At 43.3% G+C, this 17,442-nt stretch overlaps 2 protein-coding genes across 6 annotated transcripts; both read right to left on the minus strand.

Moving 5' to 3' along the window:
- Positions 1-1,813: 1,813 nt before the first annotated feature.
- hadh (hydroxyacyl-CoA dehydrogenase) lies at positions 1,814-5,324 on the minus strand. The gene is made up of 8 exons (XM_071407688.1): positions 5,067-5,324; positions 4,376-4,504; positions 4,103-4,260; positions 3,436-3,562; positions 3,133-3,222; positions 2,892-2,964; positions 2,572-2,688; positions 1,814-2,266 (listed from the first exon to the last, which is right to left on the minus strand). The coding sequence occupies exons 1-8, from the start codon at positions 5,322-5,324 to the stop codon at positions 2,148-2,150; spliced, it is 1,071 nt and encodes a 356-aa protein (XP_071263789.1). The 3' UTR covers positions 1,814-2,147.
- A 210-nt stretch (positions 5,325-5,534) lies between these two features.
- Positions 5,535-17,287, minus strand: cyp2u1 (cytochrome P450, family 2, subfamily U, polypeptide 1). 5 transcript variants are annotated; one of them, XR_011675697.1, is made up of 7 exons: positions 16,805-17,287; positions 8,639-8,957; positions 8,107-8,441; positions 7,757-7,918; positions 7,370-7,473; positions 6,380-6,998; positions 5,535-6,317 (listed from the first exon to the last, which is right to left on the minus strand). XR_011675697.1 is itself a non-coding variant. In XM_071407669.1 (6 exons), exons 1-6 carry the CDS (start codon positions 17,253-17,255, stop codon positions 6,817-6,819), a joined length of 1,617 nt encoding a protein of 538 aa, XP_071263770.1. In that variant the 5' UTR covers positions 17,256-17,287; the 3' UTR covers positions 5,535-6,816. The 5 variants fall into 5 exon arrangements, 2 of the variants coding, with proteins under 2 accessions (XP_071263770.1, XP_071263772.1); XR_011675695.1 differs by having other exon boundaries at positions 7,370-7,537; XR_011675696.1 differs by having other exon boundaries at positions 5,535-6,348; positions 7,370-7,537.
- Positions 17,288-17,442: the final 155 nt, after the last annotated feature.

Raw genomic sequence — 17,442 nt, forward strand, 5'->3', positions numbered from 1 at the left:
ACTTCAAAAGGCTCTAAAACCGACCAATTAAAACTCCAGCAGCATGCCGAGACTGAGGTTACTTTCATACAGTCTTACGGCTATGCTGACAAAAGGGAAAATCTACATCTTGAGTATTGAAGCTGCTCTTAAACTGTTAAATCCATGGAAAAAGGTGAGATGTGATGTCTCATGTATCCAAGATGATCAATTTAATGCCGGGATATAAAGAGGGTAATATTTTTGATTTTCAAATTGAGTAGTCAAAGGAACTCAAAAGGAACTCTTGAAACAATATTGGAAATGAACAGTGGGGATGAACACGCAGGGGTTGTTGACATACAGTGCATTCGGAAAGTATTCAGACCCCTTCCCTTTTTCCACATTGTTACATTACAGCCTTATTCTAAAATGGATTAAAAAAAATATCCCTAATCAATCTACACACAATACCCCATGATAAAGCGAAAACAGGTTATACATTTTTGATATATATTTTTTAAAACACCTTATTTACATAAGTATTCAGACCCTTTGCTATGATAATCGAAATTGAGCTCAGGTGCATCCTGTTTCCATTGATAATCCTTGAGATGTTTGGACAACTTGATTGGAGTCCACCTGTGGTAAATTCAATTGATTGGACATGATTTGGAAAGGCACACACCTGTCTATATAAGGTCCCACAGTTGACTGCATGTCAGAGCAAAAACCAAGCCAAAACGTTGAAGGATTTGTCCGTAGAGCTCCGAGACAGGATTGTGTCGAGGCACAGATCTGGGGAAGGTTACCAAAACATTTCTGCAGCATTAAAGGTCCCCAAGAACACAGTGGCCTCCATCACTCTTAAATGGAAGAAGTTTGGAACCACCAAGACTCTTCCAAGAGCTGGCTGCCTGGCCAAACTGAGCAATCAGGGTAGAAGTGCCCTGGTCAGGGAGGTCACCAAGAACCCGATGGTCACTCTGACAGAGCTTTAGAGTTCCTCTGTGGAGGAAGGACAACCATCTCTGCAGCACTCCCCCAATCAGGCATTTATGGTAGAGTGGCCAGACGGAAGCCACTCCTTAGGAAAAGGCATGACAGGAGATGACATGACAGCCCGCTTGGAGTTTGCTAAAAGGCACCTAAAGGACTCTCAGGCCATGAGAAACAGAGAGATCCTTGATGAAAACCTGCTCCAGAGTGCTCAGGACCTCAGACTGTAGCCATGGTTTACCTTCCAACAGGACAATGACCCTAAGCACACAGCCAAGACAACACAGGAGTGGCTTCAGGACAAGTCCCTGAATGTCCTTGTTTGGCCCAGCAAAACCCGGACTTGAACCCGATCTAACATCTCTGGAGAGACCTGAAAATAGCTGTGCAGCGATGCTCCCCATCCAACCTGACAGAGCTTGAGAGGATCTGCAGAGAAGAATGGGTGAAACTCCCCAAATACAGGTGTGCCAAGCTTGTAGCATGATGCCAAAGAATACATCGGCTGTAATCGCTGCCAAAGGTGCTTAAAGTACTGAGTAAAGGGTCTGAATATTTATTTAAATGTGATATTTCCGTTTATTTAATACATTTGCAAAAATTTATAAAAACCTGTGTTTGCTTTGTGGTTATTGTGTGTAGATTGATGAGGACAAAAAACAAACAATCTAATACATTTTAGAATAAGGCTGTAACGTAACAAAATGTGGAAAAAGTAAAGGGGTCTGAATACTTTCCGAATGCACTGTATCACTGGGTAGCATTAATGGCAGGGCGTGTTGGCTCAAAGGTCCAGAGACAAATCCATCCCTAGAAAAGAACTGGATGAATAGAAATCTCAGAACAACCAATGGGAAGCATTTGGAAAAGTCAGTTTAATGCCACAAACTCAGTTACTTACAAACCACACATAAAGATGACATTCAGAATATACAGTCAAAAGACAGATTTGAATTGATAACACCGGTCTACCATTCATCAGGAAGGCACTGAGGGTCATACCGGCTGCATCTCTGTTCTACCGTTGTCAAAATTAGCCAGACGGATTTTTCTATTATCATTCATGCCCTTATCAGTACTGGGAGGGACTACATGATCTTGTCCAATCGGAAGCGCTTATTTTCATTTTCCGTTTTGTCACGATGTGCCTTAATGAACAGGCTCCAGCTAGTGTTGATGCTGGGGCGGGGTTACTTGTACTTGTAGAAGCCCTCTCCGGTCTTCTTGCCGAACTTGCCCTCGGCCACCAGCTTGTTGAGCATCTCACTGGGCTGCATCAGCGGGTTGTCAGGATCCTTCTCAACCCAGCCTGGAATCAAGTCATCAACACAAACGGTTCATTTTAACTAACTGCTTCTGCATTGGTTTTACACTGCCTGCACCTACTTCATTTCATGTTTTTGCTTCTTCAAATATTCATCACCGTTTTCAAAAGACCACCGGCACCTCTCGTCCATCTCACCATTCTATAACCAAAACAGTGCTCCTCCCCTGTGCCATATGACATGCAGCTAATCCTATTGGGCCTGTTCCTAGCTGCTAATATAGACCTCTTAACTGGTACTGAAATCACTCTGTAATAGGAACACACTTGTGAAGCAGCCCAACCCTCACCGTCCATGATGAACTTAGCCGTGTCCAGTCCTACGTAGTCCAGCAGCTCAAAGGGCCCCATGGGATACCCAGCGCCCAGCTTCATGGCAATATCAATGTCCTCCTTTGACCCGTGGCCTGACGAAAATAGCACACACACACACGCAGCCATTGACTTTGAATGAAGGGTGACAACGGTTTCGTATACAGACAACTATGTTTTGTTAACCATAGATGTTGATACACAACCTTTTGTCACATCCCTCTTGGCTCCGATGCTATTTTCATTCATATACAGGCAAAACATTTGACTATCTTTCAGTCTTGCAGGGGTGGTGTACCTCTCTCATGTAGCCTGATGGCTTCCATCATGTAGGGCACCAGCAGGCGGTTCACAATGAACCCAGGAGTGTCCTGATGATGAACATAACGTACTGATGTTAGTGAACCGTTTATAATGTATCTGAACTAGATATGATGAAGATAATGTATGGTGTAATATGGTATGTCACTGCATTATCTTTATAGGTGTACAATACTAGCGAAATACTTTATATTTGTTAAAATAAGCGAGGGTCTTACTTTGCAGGACACTGGCGTCTTTCCCAGTGCTTTGCTGAAAGTGAGGAGGGAATCGAAGGTCTCCTGGCTTGTGGCTGATGTTCCAATCACCTGAAGAGGACACGTAAACATCTTAACATCTTTCAATTGAAACTTGGGGCTTGCTCTCCTTATCAACGTGTCATTTTTAAAGCAACTTACATATGTTTCTAATTTAAACATCGCCATCATGACATAAAAAAATAACTGCTTTGCGGGAGACTATATAGAGACTTATCATAGGGAGAGATGTCCTAAAATGTACGCCGCACTATTGATCCTTACCTCTACCAGCTTCATCATGGGGACGGGGTTGAAGAAGTGCAGCCCTCCAAATCTGTCCAGCCTGCTGGTGGAGCTGGCTATGTCGGTGATGGGCAGAGAGGATGTGTTGCTGGCGAAAATGGTGTGTCTTAAAATAGAGGAAGCAAAAACATCAGGCAACAAGCAGCAAGCACCCCCCATGAGGTACATCCCAATTAGTAACATCAATTATGTGGGACACACAATGCCTTTCCTTTTGAAATATTTCATATTAATTAGAATAGTTTTAAAATAGTCTATTTTAAGCACATTTCAAGGATACCAGCATAGCTTTATAGTAAGATTAGAAAAAAAGCTCAAATGCAGATAAAGGAATTTTGATATTTAGGCTACACATTCAAAATGGCAACCAAAAATGTTTTCTAATCAAACAGCACTTGCTCTGGCTTGATGTTCATTTCAACACTGATCATCGATAGCTAACTCCTATGGTTATTGACAAAGTCGCAGGCAGCGGAGACAGGACAGTGCTTATGTGGTTTGGATTCACACTCGCTTGGCGAGTAACCTTCAGACCAAAGACATGGGTTGGACCCACAAGCTAATGCCTAGGATTCAGCTCAGTGGGATAAGACAGTCTTGTGGTGTGTAGGAGACACAGGTTCAAGCCCTAGTCGGTCATACTTACGCTGGTGCCACTTTGTCCAGAGCACCAAAGAGGCCCTGTTTGATCTTGAGGTTCTCCACAATGGCCTCCAGCACCAAGTCTGTACTCCCCACCACAGACGCTGCGTCTGTCGATATCGACACGTTGGCCATCACCTTGGCAATAAACTCTGCTCCTGCCTGTAACATACATGATGACTGTCAAACCCCTGTTTGACTCAATGGTGTTAATAAAATGAAGTTCTGCCAACATTTCCTCATTGGAAACAGCAACATTAACATATTAGTGACCAACATCTGGCTTGTCAGCAAACTTCTTCTTGACCACCCTCTTCAGACTGCCTTCTATTCCCTTGGCGGATTTCTTCAGGATTTCCTCATTTGTGTCAACTAGCACCACCGAATGGCCCGTTGTAGCAGCAACCTATTAGAAAGGGGGAGTGCGAGTCGTGAGTGGGTGGGACAGGTGTTCACCAGGTTTGACTGTCAAAAAGTAACTTTAGTAATATAACTAGGTAACAAAACCCCGTATATAACTAGCTAGCTAAAGTAGATATAGGTCAAAGGCCACCTCATGCAGCTATCTTCACCATCTGTGTTTTGCACTGATCAACCTGAGACAGCTTGTGAGGCATACTGTACTTCTTACCCAGAGATGAACAACCATTGCTTATAATACAGAGTTGTGTTACTGATTAGCCTGCAGAACTCATCCCCTGCATCAGGGGAATTACCTTGGTTGGCTTCTCAAGTGGGTGTCTAACAAGCTAGCTATTAGCAAGCTAGCGGTTAACTAACCAACAGTATTCGGTAAGTTCGTGCACTTCATTGCTATATTTAACTGGCTTGTTAGTTAGTCTTGCAGCGTTAGCTGCACAGCTGGTTAGCTTACAAGATATCTAGCCAGCCTCTGTAGCAAGCTAGCTAGCACGCTACTGTTAGCAAACAAACTTCTGTCATTAACAGTTAACGTTAACTAACGTTACCTGTGCGATACCTGCACCCATCTGACCACCCCCGATGATCGTAACGTGTTTGATCGCTGCATTTCGGACTGCAGAAGAGGAGAGACCTCTGATGACTTGGTGAGTGAAGAAAGCCATGGTTTGCAAGGCGGAGAGGACCGCACCAGAATGAAGGAGCTGGCTGTGGCTGAACGTACAGGCAGACTGACACTCAGACACCATGGAAAGTAGGAAGGTCGTTGTGTGGCAGTGGTCACGTGACTTTTTAGCCCGTTCCATGACCTTTCACACAGTTCTGATGTGGTGTGTTTTATTAGATTCATACTATTGCTCTGATATAGGAATGAGTCAATAATACCATTGTAGAAAGAGGAGGAAGGGAAGCGCTACTAAGGTACACAATAGTAACATTTTGGTAGATAGAAGGTGCTCTTTGGTAAAAGGGGTAAATTGGTCATCAAGAAGAAAGGAGGACCAAGGCACTCTTCATATAATTAATTAAAATGCCTTTATTAGTATGGCATGTTCAATAGAAACAACGTTTTAAAAATCTGACGCGTTTCGGCTGCATGGCCTTCGTCAGGGAGTACAAAAAAATAATACAATGTACTCTTTTGAACAGCTTTTCCAATTAGCCCCAATTAGAAGAGGGAGTGGTTAAAAAATTGATTGGACACACATAGTAAGCAATACTATACACATTAAAAAGTGAAATACTGTAGCTATGTTATCATAAAAATACAACTCCAAGCTAGAAGTATCAGGACACTTAGAAAGGTAGTTCTAACCTTAAATATGACTGGGAGAAGTGTCAAGAATAAGAAAGCAATATATTCCATAGTACACTAGAACACAGCAAAATATGAACAACAGTATACCATTGTAGTTTGATAGGATGCAATAGCACTTTCTACTGACAAGACAAGAATAGTGTGTGCAACAGTTGCATTAAAGCACATCAAGATCATCATTTATTTTATTGCCATAATGCAATAGACAATCAAAATAACTTTTGATTTTTAAACATATTTCAGTCCAGTGAAATACAAATGACAAAATACTCAAGTAATTGAAATACATATAACAGTGGATTAACGCACCAAAATACCAAAGGGTATGAAAAATATAAGCTATGTAAAATATTTGATCACATAACAGAAGGTTTTTGTCTTTAATATTTACTGTTGCCTTGTTTAGAAGATAGAGCTGAAGGACAAAACTGGTTGAGGGAACATAGGGCCCTGGGAACATGGGCTGAGGGAACATAGGGCCCTGGGAACATGGGCCGAGGGAACATAGGGCCCTGGGAACATGGGCTGAGGGAACATAGGGACCTGGGAACAGACATGGTCCCCCTGCATTGCACCCATTTTGTTTAGAATGGACTCCCTGTACTTTTGCATAGCAACTATGCAAAAAATATTTAAGACTGGGTGGCGTCGGTAGCAACATGACAAAAATAACTAAAAACCTGATTTTTGTCTGGACTATATCTTCTGGTGGAAGAATTAAATAGTATGAATTGACTTATCAAAATAATGTTTTAATTAAAATATGTAATTCATTGTTATTTTAGTAACAGTTTTATAAAAGCAATAAGGCACGAGGCAGTATCATGAATACAGTCACAGACAAATGGGTTGACTGGCCGATGCTGTCGCATCGTGGCCAACTAACGCCGTTTACCTGTGACTGTATTCATGATACACCACTTCCTCTTGTGCCTTATGGCTTAATTACGGTGTCAGCGGTTGTTGTTCGTCTGGTGGCCTCACCGCCGGGGCCTCACAGTCACAGTGTATGAGCAGGGGGCCAGGGTGAGGCCAAAGCGCCCGTGCATGGGAGGAGGGGCCAGCCCCTCGGGCAGTCTGAAACTGAAGGCCTGCAGCAGGCTGGTGAACATCAGGAACAGCTCCATCTTAGCCAGCTGCTCGCCCATACACACCCTGCGTCCTGGGAAAGAGAGGGAGAGAACACTGTAAAGATGCACATTAAGTCATGGTCATACTAAGTGCATTCCAACAATAATAATAATAATCCAGTAAGACTGTGAAATCAAATGATTGAAATGTTCAGTCGTGGCCTAACTGCTTCATACTTATGTAGGGGTAGTATGGGACTTCAACAATCCAGTGAGATTGTAAACTAACCTTTTGAACCTTGTTTCAGTGGATTTTACAGGAGCCTAACTGTAAATGTCCACAGTAGAAAGGCTTCATTCTCAGTGTATACCGTGTGACTACACTCCCGTTTGCCAGTCGTAGAGCAAGTCGCTAATGGGACCCCCACATACGTCTGTCGAGAGAGACTGCCTTACGACCTACCTATTCCGAACGGTATGAAGCACTCTTTCCTCAGGAGATTCCCCTGGTCGTCTAGGAAACGAGAGGGGTTGAAGTCGTCTGGCTCCTCCCACATAGTGGGATCCCTATGGACAGACCACAGGTTGGGGATGATCACTGTGCCCTTAGGGATTGTATAGCCACGGAACTCTGCAAGACAACAACAGACGAACCATAGCGAAAGGGTTGTACTTTCCTGTTTCTGCTGCAGCAGCCTAGTCCCTGTTGTAGTGTTGGTCTGGTGGAACTGACTGACCAAGTTGTTGAGAAAGCAATTCAATACAACTTTATTGATCTGACTGTGCATAACGGAAGAGTCAGGTTCTACCATAGAATTAGAATGACTAGTATGGGTTTCTCTCTCCTCACCTGTGGTCTCTGAGGCCATGTGAGGGATAGCCAGGGGGACCACCACAGTCATCCTCTGCACCTCCATGATGGTGGCCTCCGTGAACGGCAGGCTGCCTTTATCAGTGAGAGACGGGACCCTGTCTGGGCCCACCACTGCATCGATCTCCGCCTGCACCCTCTCTGTGGTGTGAACGGGTACAAATGACATGGAAAACATTATTACAAAGCAACGAGCATTGGGAAACAGGACACTGGATATGTTACACATAGCATTATGATTGGGTACTGTACTACATCATGCTACAACAAGGAGTTCTCTTTCGGTTACATTGAACTGGTCCTCTACACCCCTCTTCCTGATGTAGTACCTTGGATATCTGGATACACGACCATGTAGAGCATCATCCACAGCACTGTGTTGGTGGTGGTATCAGTACCAGCGATGAAGAGGTCTCCTATGATGTAGAATAGGTAGTCCTCTGAGAAGCTACTGTCCGTCTCCCCAGCGGCCTCCTGGGCCAGCATCTCTACCAGATACATGTCTATGAGATCTCTGGGGTTGGCTGGGTCTAACGTCTCCCTATGTCTGGTGATGATCTGCTTCAGGAAGGCAGTGATGTCCCTTTCCACTTGCCGTACCTCTCTGAAGACACCGAAGGGCAGGTAGTAGAGTAGGGGGAAGACATTGATGAGGACCGCCGCGCTGTTAGAATAGAATAGAGTAGAATAGATACGTTACTGCCTGTTTTCTGGGAGAAACTGAAATGTGTTAAGCGCTTAAGGGCACACAGCAGGAAATTCTACTTGAGATCAGAGACCAGCAGTTACCAGTTCAGTTCCCACGTCTTTGAACCAGTCAACCTTCCAGCTACTGATCCACATCTCTAACCTCTAGGCTACCTGTTGGCGATGATCTCTAGGCCGCGGGCCATCAGGTCCAGCAGGGCGCCAAACTCCCGGTCAGCGTGGTGGAAGCGCTGGCCCAGGGCGATGTAGGAGATTACGTTGGACACAGAGTTAGTTATCAGAGGGGTCAGGTCCACTCCTGAACCCTCAGTATCTTCCTCGCCGAGACGCAGAAGCTCAGATTTGACCACAGCCAGCCCCTCAAGGATACAGGGCTCCAGGCTCAACTTGCCCAGGCCAAAGTTCCGCAGCGTGGTGTGGCAGAACTTGCGCTGCCTTCTCCATACTGGTCCATAAGGTGCAAAAACTATGCCTAAGGTTCAGAGAAATGATAAGAGGCGAGGACAGTTAATAGTGCTGTCACTATGCACTAGTACACATATGTAATTATTTACAGAGCAAAATTACATTTCTCTTTCCTTTTCTGCTTGGAAGACTTTTGATGAGAATAATATAATATAACAATAGAACAGACCAATATAATATAACAATAGAATATAATCATAGAATAGAACAGACCAAAATAATAGAACAATAGAATATAACAGACCAATAGAATAGAACAATATAACAGAACAATATAACAATAGAATAGAACATACCAATAGAATAGAACAATAGAATAGAACAGACCAATAGAAGATAACAGACCGATATAATAGAACAATAGAATAGAGCAATAGAATAGAACAATAGAATATACCAATAGAATAGAGCAATAGAAGAGAACAGACCAATATAATAGACCAATAGAAGAGAACAAACCGATAGAACAGAACAATAGAATGGAGCAATAGAATAGAGCAATAGAATAGAGCAATAGAATAGAACAATAGAATAGAACAATAGAATATAGCAATATACTAGAACAATATAATAGAACAATAGAATAGAACAATAGAATAGAGCAATAGAATATAGCAATATAATAGAACAATAGAATAGAGCAATAGAAAAGAACAATACAATAGAGCAATAGAAGAGAACAGACCGATAGAATAGAATAATAGAATAGAACAACAGAATAGAGCAATAGAATAGACCAATAGAATAGAACAATATAATAGAGCAATAGAATAGAGCAATAGAATAGAACAATAGAAGAGAACAGACCAATAGAATAGAACAATATAATAGAACAATATAATAGAACAATAGAATAGAGCAATAGAATATAGCAATAGAATAGAACAATAGAATAGAACAATAGAATAGAGCAATAGAATATAGCAATATAATAGAACAATAGAATAGAGCAATAGAAAAGAACAATACAATAGAGCAATAGAAGAGAACAGACCGATATAATAGAATAATAGAATAGAACAACAGAATAGAGCAATAGAATATAGCAATATAATAGAACAATAGCATAGAGCAATAGAATAGAGCAATATAATAGAACAATAGAATAAACCAATAGAATAGAACAATACAATAGAGCAATAGAATAGAGCAATAGAATAGACCAATAGAATAGAGCAATAGAATAGACCAATAGAATAGAGCAATAGAATAGAGCAATAGAATAGACCAATAGAATAGAAGAATACAATAGAGCAATAGAAGAGAACAGACCAATAGAATAGAATAATAGAATAGAACAATATAATAGAGCAATAGAATATAGCAATATAATAGAACAGACCAATAGAATATAGCAATATAATAGAACAGAGCAATAGAATATAGCAATATAATAGAACAGAGCAATAGAATATAGCAATATAATAGAACAGACCAATAGAATATAGCAATATAATAGAACAGAGCAATAGAATATAGCAATATAATAGAACAGACCAATAGAATAGAGCAATAGAATAGAGCAATAGAATAGACCAATAGAATAGACCAATAGAATAGACCAATAGAATAGAGCAATATAATAGACCAATAGAATAGAAGAATACAATAGAGCAATAGAAGAGAACAGACCAATAGAATAGAATAATAGAATAGAACAATATAATAGAGCAATAAAATATAGCAATATAATAGAACAATAGAATAGAGCAATAGAATAGACCAATAGAATAGTGCAATAGAATAGACCAATAGAATAGACCAATAGAATAGACCAATAGAATAGACCAATAGAATAGAGCAATAGAATAGACCAATAGAATAGAGCAATAGAAGAGAACAGACCAATATAAAAGACCAATAGAATAGAGCAATAGAAGAGAACAGGCCAAAAGAATAGACCAATAGAATAGACCAATAGACGAGAACAGACCGATGTAAGAGAATAGAATAGAGGAAGAGAATAGAGCAATAGAAGAGAACAGGCCAAAAGAATAGACCAATATAATAGAGCAATATAATAGAACAATAGATAATAGAGCAATAGAAGAGAACAGGCCAAAAGAATATACCAATATAATAGAGCAATAGAATAGAGCAATAGAATAGAACCGGCCAATAGAATAGAGCAATAGAATAGAGCAATAGAATAGAACAATAGAATAGAACAATAGAATAGAGCAATAGAATAGAACCGGCCAATAGAATAGACCAATAGAATAGAACAATAGAATAGAGCAATAGAATAGAACAGTAGAATAGAGCAATAGAATAGAACCGGCCAATAGAATAGACCAATAGAATAGAGCAATAGAATAGAGCAATAGAATAGAACAATAGAATAGAACAATAGAATAGAGCACAAGAATAGAGCAATAGAATAGAACAATATAATAGAACAATAGAATAGAGCAATAGAATAGAACAATAGAATAGACCAATAGAATAGAACAATAGAATAGAACAATAGAATAGAACAATAGAATAGACCAATAGAATAGACCAATAGAATAGACCAATAGAATAGAACAATAGAATAGAGCAATAGAATAGAACAATAGAATAGAGCAATAGAATAGAACAATATAATAGAGCAACAGAATAGAACAATATAATAGAGCAACAGAATAGAGCAATAGAATAGAACAATATAATAGAGCAATAGAATAGAGCAATAGAATAGAGCAATATAATAGAGCAATAGAATAGAACAATATAATAGACCAATAGAATAGAACAATATAATAGAACAATATAATAGAACAATAGAATAGACCAATATAATATAACAATAGAATAGAACAATAGAATAGAACAATAGAATAGACCAATAGAATAGAGCAATAGAATAGAGCAATAGAATAGAACAATAGAATATAGCAATATAATAGAACAATAGAATAGAACAATAGAATAGAATAGAACAATAGAATAGAGCAATAGAATAGAGCAATAGAATAGGACAATAGAATAGAATAGACCAATAGAATAGAACAATAGAATAGACCAATAGAATAGAGCAATATAATAGAACAGACCAATAGAATAGAGCAATAGAAGAGAACAGACCGATATAATAGAACAATAGAAGAGAACAGACCAATAGAATAGAACAATATAATAGAACAGACCAATAGAATAGAACAGACCAATAGAATAGAGCAATAGAAGAGAACAGACCGATATAATAGAACAATAGAATATAACACTAGAATGGAACAGAACAATAGAATAACAGAACAATCTAATATAACATACCAATCGAATAGAACAATTGAATACAATAATATAATAGAACAATAGAATAATATAACAATAGAATAGAGACAAAGGAGAGGAGGGCTTCTTTGGTTTATAGTTCATCCATGAGGTGCTCTTTGATCATGGGATGAAATACTATAAAACAAAAAGAAGTTGATGCTGGATAGTAAACAATGTCAGAACAGCCTTTGTTCAAACAAACTTCCAATCAAGGCACTCTCATGTAGTGGAATCTTTTTAAAGTATTTATGTTTTACGGCTTATGCGTGGCAAGATTCTTTTTTTTTAAACAGACGTGTTGTGGCTACAGCCTTCATCAAGGTGACAAATAATAGTGGTGAACAAACAGGTGTATTGTCACGTTCCTGACCTGTTTTCTCTTGTTTTGTATGTCTTTATTGGTCAGGGCGTGAGTGTTGGGTGGGCAGTCTATGTTTTCTATTTCTATGTTGGGTTTTGTGTTCGGCCTGGTATGATTCTCAATTAGAGACAGGTGTGTATCGTTTGTCTCTGATTGAGAGTCATACTAAGGCAGCCAGGGTTTCACTGGTGTTTTGTGGGTGTTTGTTTCCTGTGTTAGCGTTTGGGCCACACAGGACTGTTGCAGGTTAGTAACGTTTGTTGTTTTGTTAATTTGTTAGTGTTTGTTGGTTTGTCATTAAAATCATGAATACCTCCTACTCCGCATTTTGGTCCGATCCTCCTCGTCTGAGGAGGAGAACGACATTGACAGCCGTTACAGAAACACCCACCAAACCAGGACCAAGCGGATTGGAGAAGGACGGCAAGAACCAAAGCAATGGAGAGAAGAGGAATGGACTTGGGAGGAGATCCTAGACGGTAAAGGACCCTGGGCACAGCCAGTGGAGTGTCGCCGCCCCAAAGCGGAGCTGGAGGCAGCGAAAGCGGAGAGGCGGCATTATGAGGCGCTTGCAAGGCAGAGTGGCTGGAAACCCGAGAGGCTCACCCAAAAATTTCTTGGGGGGGGGGGATAAAGGGGAGTGTGGCGAAGCCGGGTTGGATACCTGAGCCAACTCCCCGGGCTTACCGTGGAGTGAGAGGGCGTCGTACTGGTCAGACACCGTGTTATGCGGTAAAGCGCACGGTGTCCCCAGTACGCGTGCTTAGCCCAGTGCGGGCTATTCCACCTTGCCGCACTGGGAGGGCTAGGTTGGGCATCGAGCCGGATGTCATGAAGCCGGCCCAACGTATCTGGCCTCCAGTACGTCTCCTCGGGCCGGCGTACATGGCACCAGCCTTACAGGTGGTGTCCCCGGTTCGCCTGCATAGCCCAGTGCGGGCTATTCCACCTCGCCGCACTGGCAGGGCTACGGGGACCATTCAACCTGGTAAGGTTGGAGAGGCTCGGTGCTCAAGAGCGCGTGTCCTCCTTCACGGTCCGGCATATCCGGCGCCACCTTCCCGCCCCAGCCCAGTACCACCAGTGCCTACACCACGCACCAGGCTTCCAGTGCATCTCCAGAGCCCTGTTCCTCCTCCCCGCACTCGCCCTGAGGTGCGTGCCCTCAGCCCGGTACCTCCAGTTCCGGCACCACGCATCAGGCCTATTGTGCGTCTCAGCCGGCCAGAGTCTGCCGTCTGCCCAGCGGTGCCTGAACTGCCCGTCTGCCCAGCGGTGCCTGAACTGCCCGGCTGCCCAACGCCGTCTGAGCCATCTGTCTGCCCAGCGCCGTCTGAGCCATCTGTCTGCCCAGCGCCGTCTGAGCCATCCGTCTGCCCAGCGCCGTCTGAGCCATCCGTCTGCCCAGCGCCGTCTGAGCCATCCGTCTGCCCAACGCCGTCTGAGCCATCCGTCTGCCCAACGCCGTCTGAGCCATCCGTCTGCCCAACGCCGTCTGAGCCATCCGTCTGCCCAACGCCGTCTGAGCCATCCGTCTGCCCAATGCCGTCTGAGCCATCCGTCTGCCCAGCGCCGTCTGAGCCGCCCGTCTGTCCCGAGCCGTTAGAGCCGCCCGTCTGTCCCGAGCCGTTAGAGCCGTCCGTCTGTCCCGAGCCGTTAGAGCCGTCCGTCAGTCAGGAGCCGCTAGAGCCGTCCGTCAGTCAGGAGCCGCCAGAGCCGCCAGCCAGTCAGGAGCCGCCAGAGACGCCAGCCAGTCAGGAGCCGCCAGAGACGCCAGCCAGTCAGGAGCTGCCAGAGATGCCAGCCAGTCAGGAGCTGCCAGAGACGCCAGCCAGTCAGGAGCTGCCAGAGACGCCAGCCAGTCAGGAGCTGCCAGAGACGCCAGACAGTCATGAGCTGCCCTACGGTCATGAGCTGCCCTACAGTCATGAGCTGCCCTCCAGTCAGGAGCTGCCCTCCATTCAGGAGCTGCCCTCCAGTCATGAGCTGCCCTCCAGTCATGAGCTGCCCTCCAGTCATGAGCTGCCCTCCAGTCATGAGCTGCCCTCCAGTCATGAGCTGCCCTCCAGTCATGAGCTGCCCTCCAGTCATGAGCTGCCCTCCAGTCATGAGCTGCCCTCCAGTCATGAGCTGCCACTCAGTCATGAGCTGCCCTCCAGTCATGAGCTGCCACTCAGTCCGGAGCTGCCACTCAGTCCGGAGCTGCCACTCAGTCCGGAGCTGCCGCTCCTTATCCCGGAGCTGCTGCCCCTTATCCCGGAGCTGCTGCCCCTTATCCCGGAGCTGCTGCCCCTTATCCCGGAGCTGCTGCCCCTTATCCCGGAGCTGCTGCCCCTTATCCCGGAGCTGCTGCCCCTTATCCCGGTGCTGGCCCTTATCCCGATGCTGCCCCTTCATTTAGGTGGGTTGAGTTGGAGGGTGGTCATTGGGAGGGGGATACGGAAGCGGGGAGTGACTATGGTGGGGTGGGGACCTCACCCAGAGCCTGAGCCACCACCGTGGTCAGATGCCCACCCAGACCCTCCCCTAGACTTTGTGCTGGTGCGCCCGGAGTTCGCACCTTAAGGGGGGGGTTATGTCACGTTCCTGACCTGTTTTCTCTTGTTTTGTATGTCTTTATTGGTCAGGGCGTGAGTGTTGGGTGGGCAGTCTATGTTTTCTATTTCTATGTTGGGTTTTGTGTTCTGCCTGGTATGATTCTCAATTAGAGACAGGTGTGTATCGTTTGTCTCTGATTGAGAGTCATACTAAGGCAGCCAGGGTTTCACTGGTGTTTTGTGGGTGTTTGTTTCCTGTGTTAGCGTTTGGGCCACACAGGACTGTTGCAGGTTAGTAACGTTTGTTGTTTTGTTAATTTGTAGTGTTTGTTGGTTTGTCATTAAAATCATGAATACCTCCTACTCCGCATCTTGGTCCGATCCATGCTCCTCCTCGTCTGAGGAGGAGAACGACATTGACAGCCGTTACATGTATATCCCAACTCTCACAGGAAGTGACTCACTTCATTACCATACTGTATGTAATTGATGAAGTAAGGAAACTTGGAGAAAGAAAACACATTCAAGATATGAAGATGAACAAAATGAACATGGAAAAACAAGAATGCAACACCACAAAATAAATGCAATATCATAAAAGGAAAAAACTAACTGTGTACACGTGACCTCATTTACCAAACTTAAGAATGGAGAACCAAAAAATAAACCACGTATTTTACAGGAAAGGAGAATAATCCATTTCCTCATTTAGACCTGGCAATACAGTGGCCTTTAGTTTAAAAATCCAGAACGTTTTGCATTGTAGGAGGTGTTTGAGACCCCTGCGAGTACTGGGGACCTCTTCAATGGCAATGGCTTTCAGAGTGTTTGGGCTGCCTATGTGGTGTACAGGCTGCCCAGGTGGGTGCTTTTACATAGGACGTACTAAGAGAAGGCTCAAGGACAGGGTGTCTGAACATGCCTATGCTATAAGGACTGCTAACGACAAGTATCCTTTGGCTAAACATTACAGACAGATTGGCCATGCCAGCCCAAACTCTCTTAAAGTCATGGCCATTGAAGTGGTTCCCATTTCTCGCAGGTGGGGGCGATCGTCTCAAACACCTCCTAAAATGCGAAACGCTCTGGATTTTTAAACTAAAGGCCACTGTATTGCCAGGTCTAAATGAGGAAATGGATTATTCTCCTTTCCTGTAAAAGATGGGGTTTATTTTTTGGTTCTCCATTCTTAAGTTTGATAACATGAGCTCATGTGTACACAGTTCGTTTTTTACTTTTATGATATTGCATTTCTTTCTCTTGTTATGCCATGTTTATTTTGTTCATCTTTGTATCTTGAATGTGTTTTTTACTTTATCAATTACATATGGCAATAAAGTGAGTCACTTCCTGTGAGAGTTGGGATATACACCTGTGTGTACACCACTATTCTTTGTCACCCTGATGAAGGCTGATATAGCCGCAACACGTCGGTGTAAGCCACAACGAAGGCGTTTACATTTTTCTGTTACATGAGAGTGCCTTGATTACTCGTTTGCACAAAGGCTTTTCTGGTATTGTTTACTATCCAGCATCAACTTATTTTTGTTTTATAGAACAATAGAATATTCACCGGGCAAAACGCTCATCCAAGACCGCTCATACGATGAGTAAAATCGACCTCAGCAAAAATCTATTGACTATTGTGCTTTCATGCGTTATTACGCACAGGTTGAGTCTAGAAGCAGCACTTACCTTTCCGCTTTGTCATGATGGTAACGGTGGGAATCTCTGGTCTGTCGGAGAACACATCTGCCCGGTTTGAGAGGGCATCCCTGACCACTTCATATCCGTTCAGTACTACTACCAGCTGACTCCCTACCCACATGCTGTAGATGTTACCGTAAACTTTAGCTTGTTCCGTGATAATAACTTGAGGTGAAATTAGAGCTCGTGTCTTTGACTTTGGAACGTCCTTCCCTCCCCAGCCTCCAAACCTCTTCCAGATGAAATTGGGAACCAGAAACCCGCCAAAATTTCCAACTATTGGCCATGGTTTAGGACCAGGAGGAATATTGGAGAAATCCTGGTGTTTGCGAAATGTGTGCATTAGATAATAGACGGCCACGAATACTGTCAAGGCCAGAATGCAGACATGGGACAGCGCAGAAGTGCCCAGGAGCTCGTGCCATAATTCCATAACCATGGGGTTTATATCGGCTGCAAAGCACAAAAAAACACCTCGTAATCCTTGGAAACGAGTTGAATATTTAGACTCGTCAAAATATTCTAAGTATAAGTTTAAAGATGGTTTTCAGAAGGTTCTGCCATGTTATTTTTGTAAGCAAACGACGCATGGTGATTCCTAGCTTCCTATTGGTGGGTGAGAGAAC

This window comes from Salvelinus alpinus, chromosome 6 (genome assembly GCF_045679555.1).
Source record: "Salvelinus alpinus chromosome 6, SLU_Salpinus.1, whole genome shotgun sequence".
Lineage (NCBI taxonomy): Eukaryota > Metazoa > Chordata > Actinopteri > Salmoniformes > Salmonidae > Salvelinus > Salvelinus alpinus.

What these genes read in the sequence shown, in the direction of transcription:
- hadh (XM_071407688.1), bottom strand. Translation starts at nt 5,324, where the DNA reads ATGGAACGGGCTAAAAAGTCACGTGACCACTGCCACACAACGACCTTC. An exon ending in TGGGTGCAGGTATCGCACAG is followed by an intron (nt 4,505 to 5,066) that starts GTAACGTTAGTT and finishes CCTTTCTAATAG; the next exon opens with GTTGCTGCTACAACGGGCCA. An exon ending in AGTTTGCTGACAAGCCAGAT is followed by an intron (nt 4,261 to 4,375) that starts GTTGGTCACTAA and finishes TGTATGTTACAG; the next exon opens with GCAGGAGCAGAGTTTATTGC.
- cyp2u1 (XM_071407669.1), bottom strand. Translation starts at nt 17,255, where the DNA reads ATGGTTATGGAATTATGGCACGAGCTCCTGGGCACTTCTGCGCTGTCC. An exon ending in CATGGCCTCAGAGACCACAG is followed by an intron (nt 7,538 to 7,756) that starts GTGAGGAGAGAG and finishes GTTGTCTTGCAG; the next exon opens with AGTTCCGTGGCTATACAATC. An exon ending in CTTCATACCGTTCGGAATAG is followed by an intron (nt 6,999 to 7,369) that starts GTAGGTCGTAAG and finishes TCTCTTTCCCAG; the next exon opens with GACGCAGGGTGTGTATGGGC.